This window comes from Eurosta solidaginis, chromosome 5 (assembly GCF_040869045.1).
Source record: "Eurosta solidaginis isolate ZX-2024a chromosome 5, ASM4086904v1, whole genome shotgun sequence".
NCBI classification, from domain to species: Eukaryota; Metazoa; Arthropoda; class Insecta; order Diptera; family Tephritidae; genus Eurosta; species Eurosta solidaginis.
This window is the reverse complement of record NC_090323.1, coordinates 18,702,562-18,708,665: the sequence shown is the minus strand read 5'-3', so window position 1 is coordinate 18,708,665 and position 6,104 is coordinate 18,702,562. Positions and strand designations below refer to the sequence as shown.

General features: G+C 35.6%; 1 protein-coding gene across 5 annotated transcripts in view; it reads right to left on the bottom strand.

Annotated features, from left to right (window-relative positions):
* Klc (kinesin light chain) overlaps nt 1–6,104 on the bottom strand; it is a 35,539-nt gene that overhangs the window by 335 nt on the left and 29,100 nt on the right. For 4 of the 5 annotated variants that reach the window (XM_067787544.1, XM_067787543.1, XM_067787542.1 and 1 more), the window contains one exon: nt 5,635–5,937. The exons of the other annotated variant lie outside the window; for it this stretch is intronic. In XM_067787544.1, the coding sequence (XP_067643645.1) occupies nt 5,635–5,937 (303 nt within the window). The remainder of the gene's footprint in view (nt 1–5,634; nt 5,938–6,104) is intronic. 5 annotated transcript variants of the gene reach the window in all.

Below are 6,104 nucleotides of genomic sequence, written 5' to 3'. Positions count from 1 at the left end.
CATATGTAGGTATGTATATACAAAATGAATCTAAATTGAGGTTTACGAATAAAAAATATATTAATTAAATATGTAAATATATAGATTTTGTCTACGTAGTGTTATGTATTACTGGAGCAGCTTAAACAAAATAAATAAAAATTAAGAGTTTCTCTTTAGTGCGCGAGCTTGTCAGTCTGTTAGTGGTTTCCATAGTTTTTAATTAATAAAAACAAAATGGAAGACATTCCGGGGCTTAAAGGCTAATTAAGCTTCCTTAACCCTAAGGCCATAGTCGTAGCCATACCCATATCCATAACCATCTCCAATGTGATCGATTAATGGAGCCTTTAACCTAAAAATCGTGAAAATTTTATAAAAATGAAGAAAACGCAAAAAATTTCAAACATATTCCACAAAAAATAAGCCTCTTAGTTACAACGTATCCAAAACAATGAATAAAATCTACAAAAAGTTATTAAATTCACCAACTTAAACATTTTTAGGTTATTGATATGGCGAGAAACCAAAAACCAATTGGTTGGCTATGGTATGGTTATGGCGTTAGCGTTATGGTATGGCTCCATTAATCAATTACATTGATTTCCATAAGGTTGGTTCGATCAGCTGTTTTATCTGGTTATGGTTTATGTTTGTTCTTTTGTTTTTGAAGGGTTACTTCCTGTAAGTCTAAAGCAGTGGAGGCCATACAATTATATTAGTGTTGCCGCTTGGCTGTTGCTATATGGGCAAATGCACGGAATGCCATGGAAGTCTAGTTTAATGGAACATTATTCGAAACATACCAATTTGGTTTATCGGAATCCACATTGGTAGTGGTGTTAGAGCCCTATGCTGGGCGCCATTAATGTTTCATGTATAATTACACTCTCTCTCGGTACACTATTGCATTTTTATATCAGAGGTAGGCATTTTCACCAGGGGCTGAAACTTTTATTCCTTTTAAAATATAATGCAAAACTATTAGTATTGGACTTTTCATATATTTGGATCAAAATAAAAACAAATTTTCGGTTTTTTATTACCTGAGTCCCATAGAACTAGTTAAACTCGGAGTTTTATTTTTAAAAGTCAGAGTTTAACTAGTTCTATCGGACTCAAAAAATAAAAATACAGATTTTACTTTTACATATATGTGGACTTTTATGGAAAAAGTTCGAAAAATAAAAAGGATGCATGATTCGACATGATATTACTATAGGGATACCTGGGAACTTTCACCTCGGACAATTTTTTGACCAGGATTTTTTCGACTCCGAAAAAAAAATTATTATTATTTTCCGTCCCTGATTTTTACACATCCAATGGAAGTGAAACGAGACAACCCTGGAATGTGTTTGTATGACATGGGTTTCAAATGGAAGGTATTAAAGAGTATTTTAAAAGCGAGTGGGCCATAGTTCTATAGGTTGACGCCATTTCGGGATATCGCCATAAAAGTGGACCAGAGGTCACTCTAAAATGTGTTTGTATGATATGGGTATCAAATGAAAGGTGTGAATGATTATTTTAAAAGGGAGTGGGCCTTAGTTCTATAGGTGGACGCCTTTTCGAGATATCGCCATAAAGGTGGACCAGGGGTGACTCTAGAATGTGATTGTACGATATGAGTATCAAATGAAAGGTGTTAATGGGTATTTTAAAACGTAGTGGGCCTTAGTTCTATAGGTGGGCGCCTTTTCGAGATATCGCCATAAAGGTGGACCAGGGGTGATTCTAATGTGTTTGTACGATATGGGTATCAAATTAAAGATATTAATGAGGGTTTTAAAAGGGAGTGGCCCTTAGTTGTATATGTGAAGGCGTTTTCGAGATATCGATGAAAATGTGGACCAGGGTGACCCAGAACATCATCTGTCGGGTACTGCTAATTTACTTATATATGTAATACCACGAACAGTATTCCGGCCAAGATTCCAAGGGCTTTTGATTTCGCCCTGCAGAACTTTTTCATTTTCTTCTAATTAATATGGTAGGTGTCACACCCATTTTACAAAGTTTTTTCCATTATTACCATGTTTCATCTCTTTTTTCATATTTGGTATAGAATTATGGAATTTTTTTCATTTTTCGTAATTTTCGATATCGGAAAAGTGGGCGTGGTCATAGTCGGATTTCGGCCATTTTTTATACCAAGATAAAGTGAATTCAGATAAGTACGTGACTAAGTTCAGTAAAGATATATCGATTTTTGATCAAGTGATCGTGTTAAGGGCCGAGCGGAAGGACAGACGGTCCACTGTGTATAAAAACGGGGTGTGCTTCAACCGATTTCGCCCATTTTCACAGAAAACAGTTATCGTCATAGAATCTATGCCCCTACCAAATTTCACAAGGATTGGTAAATTTTTGTTCGACTTATGGTATTAAAAGTATTCTAGACGAATTAAATGAAAAAGGGCGGAGCCACGCCCATTTTGAAATTTTCTTTTATTTTTGTATTTTGTTGCACCATATCATAACTGGAGTTGAATGTTGACATAATTTACTTATATACTGTAAATATATTAAATTTTTTGTTAAAATTTGACTTAAAAAAAATTTTAAAAGCGGTCGTGTTTGTCATCCGATTTGCTAATTTTTATTTAGTACACATTTAGTAATATGAGTAACGTGCCTGCCAAATTTCATCATGATATCTTCAACAACTGCCAAATTACAGCTTGCAAAACTTTTAAATTACCTTCTTTTAAAAGTGGGCGGTGTCACGCCCATTGTCCAAAATTTTACTAATTTTCTATTTTGCGTCATAAGGTCAACGTACCTACCAAGTTTCATCGCTTTATCCGTCTTTGGTAATGAATTATCGCACTTTTTCGGTTTTCCGAAATTTTCGATATCGAAAAAGTGGGCGTGGTTGTAGTCCGATTTCGTTCATTTTAAATAGCGATCTGAGATGAGCGCCCAGGAACCTACATACCAAATTTCATCGAGATACCTCAAAATTTACTCAAGTTATCGTGTTTACGGACGGACGGACATGGCTAAATGAATTTCTTTTTTCGCCCAGATCATTTTGATATAGAAGTCTATATCTATCTCGATTAGTTTATGCCGTTACGGATTACCGTTATGCGAACAAAGTTAATATACTCTGTGAGCTCTGCTCAGCTGAGTATAAAAATCAGACGAAAATCAAAACTGGATATGATTACGCGATTGAATTCGAATAATTGAAAATTTCAATTAAGCTTTGAAGCAACTTTTAATTATTGATATTTCCATTATGAGCAGTATGATAAGTAAAATTGTTTCGATAACGTTTAATTGAGATTAAGAGTTGAAGCAATTTTTGCTAATGTTGAAAGAAAGTTAAATGTTAAACTATTGATATATAATTGTGATGAAAATTATCGATTACCCATGAAAATATTGTTATCGATTACGTATATTAAATACATTTATTGCTGGTATCGAGACATATACTCCAAACAATCTCGTTGCGAACGCCGGTATTACTATTGCTGTTGTAGAGATAAACGACACTCCCCGAAAGTTTTGGGCACTGTTATCGATATTAATGGTCCTCTGTCGGATATAGACCCAGCACGTTTGCGCAACAAGCGCCATTAAAGCCCCGTCACATAAGATTTTTAATGCAGCATCGTACGCTGACAGATGAGTTGATTGCATGTATTTGCATTGAGAACGACAAATAGCGCATCACCAGCGCCATCTGACATGAAAAAGTAGCCAAATTTCAACTTTAGTTGCAAGCAAAGCATAAAAAGAAGAATTTGACATGTTCTTTTTTGGCTATGAGTGCTTTCAGTGGTAGTGTAACTATTATTCCCTCTCGTTGGTACTTTTCCAACATTTTTCACAATCAAAAACTGCATTTTAACAAATTAATAGGAGACAAAATATGTTTGCAAGTGTTTTTCTAGTATAGTGAGAATGTTTATAACAGTGCTTCGAGAAATATTTTCTGTGAATAGGCAAGCCTGAAGTTATTTTATATTTACAAACGCAATATCCTGCGCATTTGTGACGATGTTCGCTTTTGCATCAAAACTCATGAACATGAGCAATTTCATTGTGACGCGTCCACTAACGTACAGGCCTGATCATCTCGGGAAAGATTTAGTATGACCACGTTAAACCTTCTAGACCATTCCGGCGCCCACCCCCTAGTTCCCTGAGGTTTGGCCACGGCTAGGGATTGCTTACACTCTAACACACTTTAGATGTAATTGGGTGAGAGATTATAGCCTTAGTTGCTGTTTGGCTGGCAATGTAAAAATTTACGCGGCTGCAGTTTAAGCTATTTTTCTCCAGTGTCTCTACTGCTTTAGTCACGGCTACTACTTCCACCTGAAAAACACTACAGTGATCTAGCAGCTTGTAGCATTTATTTGTTTCTGGATCTGCGCAGTATACCGCAAATCCTAATCCTTAAATTACTTTGGAGCCATGCGCCAACCTGCCATCTCTATCGTGGCTCTGAGAGACCCATCGAAGCGCAGGTAGGGAACTAGGTAGTCTCTCCGTTAAATATTTTACGACGCTATATTACGAGGCATTGAGTGGTTGTAGTTGTTAACGCAATGTTCTTCACCAAAAGGTCTACAGGTGGAATGTGCAGAAGGGCATACAGTCCAGGTGTCGGAGTTGTTTTCAGAGCCACCGTTATACTAAGCACTTTTTGAGGTACGTTCTTTTTTGAGTGGCTGTCGACCAAACACGGAGTCCTCGTTGTATAGGTTGTCTCAGAAAAGCTCCAGTGAAATTTTTATCGCAAATAATTTTCTAAAATATTGTGACGAATATTAGCATCACTAAGCTGATACATACATACAAGGCAACGAAGAGATACTCACAAACACATGTAATCATCAGCCGAAGTAGTACTCACGCATACACACGAATATGGCTACAAACTACAAATATACATGTATATGGCTGGTAACCAAGCATGAAGTTCGCGAAATGACTAGACCTTGGGAGAAATGGGTGAACGAGGAAACCGAGAGTATAAAAGCAGCGCAAGGCATGACTAATCAGTTTTGATTTAAACACGCTATCTTAATAAAGACCAGTTTGCAATACTAAATATTGGAGTGATTCATTCGACAATTTAGCGATTCCAACGTTTGCAGAAGGTGTACAATAACCAGGATTTCCCAAAATTCGTTACAATATTTTAAGACTTGAGCGATTTCTTTGACTTTTTGGGAAAGATATTTGCAAATTTAAGGTAATCATTTGTTTCCAAAAAATTCTATTGCATTATGATGTAAAGCAATAAACTCAATCAGCATTAGTACGGATGGTGGGAAAGTTAGAGCGTACAAATTGTTAATAAAAACCAACAAACATTAAGTCAGGAGCATTCGGATCACTGACTACTATACTATCGTTTTTATGTATATGAATATAGTATAATAAACAATTAATTCATAGACATGCAATTGAATAAATTAAAAATAATATAAATACACAAATATTAATGGCAAATAAAAATGGTGAAATGATGAGGTGTAAATAAATCGGACGAAGGAAAAAGCCGTGTGAAGAAATGCATTGAAATAATAAAAAAATGCTTAAATTAAAACAAATTAAAAAAAACTGCATCCCATTGCAAAAAAAAAGCAGATTTTTCAATTGTTAGTTAAAGCAAAGTTTGCTAATTACCTCATCTGTATCAGCGTCTTCTTTGAAATGTCTTGAGCGCCGCTTTTCACCGCTGGTGAGCAATTGTGCAACTTTGGTTTGTTTTGCTAAATCTAATGCTTCCTTTTTGCTACGCAACGCACAGTCCTCCAATGTTTCGGCCGCCTCAAACATGCCTTGTCGTCGATATAGTGCACCAAGATTTTTAAGTGTTGTTGTAACGGTTGGTGAATCGACTTTAGCTGCTTTATGCCAGCCACCATATTCGCCATATGGTGTATTATCACGATTATCATATTTATGTTCTTCACGTTCCTCAGCCACCTAGCAAAAATTTGTTATTTAAAGGAAGGACATTTTGTTTGCAGGCAATTTTTACATAAAGGCCGCACAAATAATTTTAATTTTTGGTATGTAAAAAAATTGGTATTATTAAAATTGTTCTCCATCTATATTTAAAAAAAAAATCGCTCCAAAATCGAATACAAAGC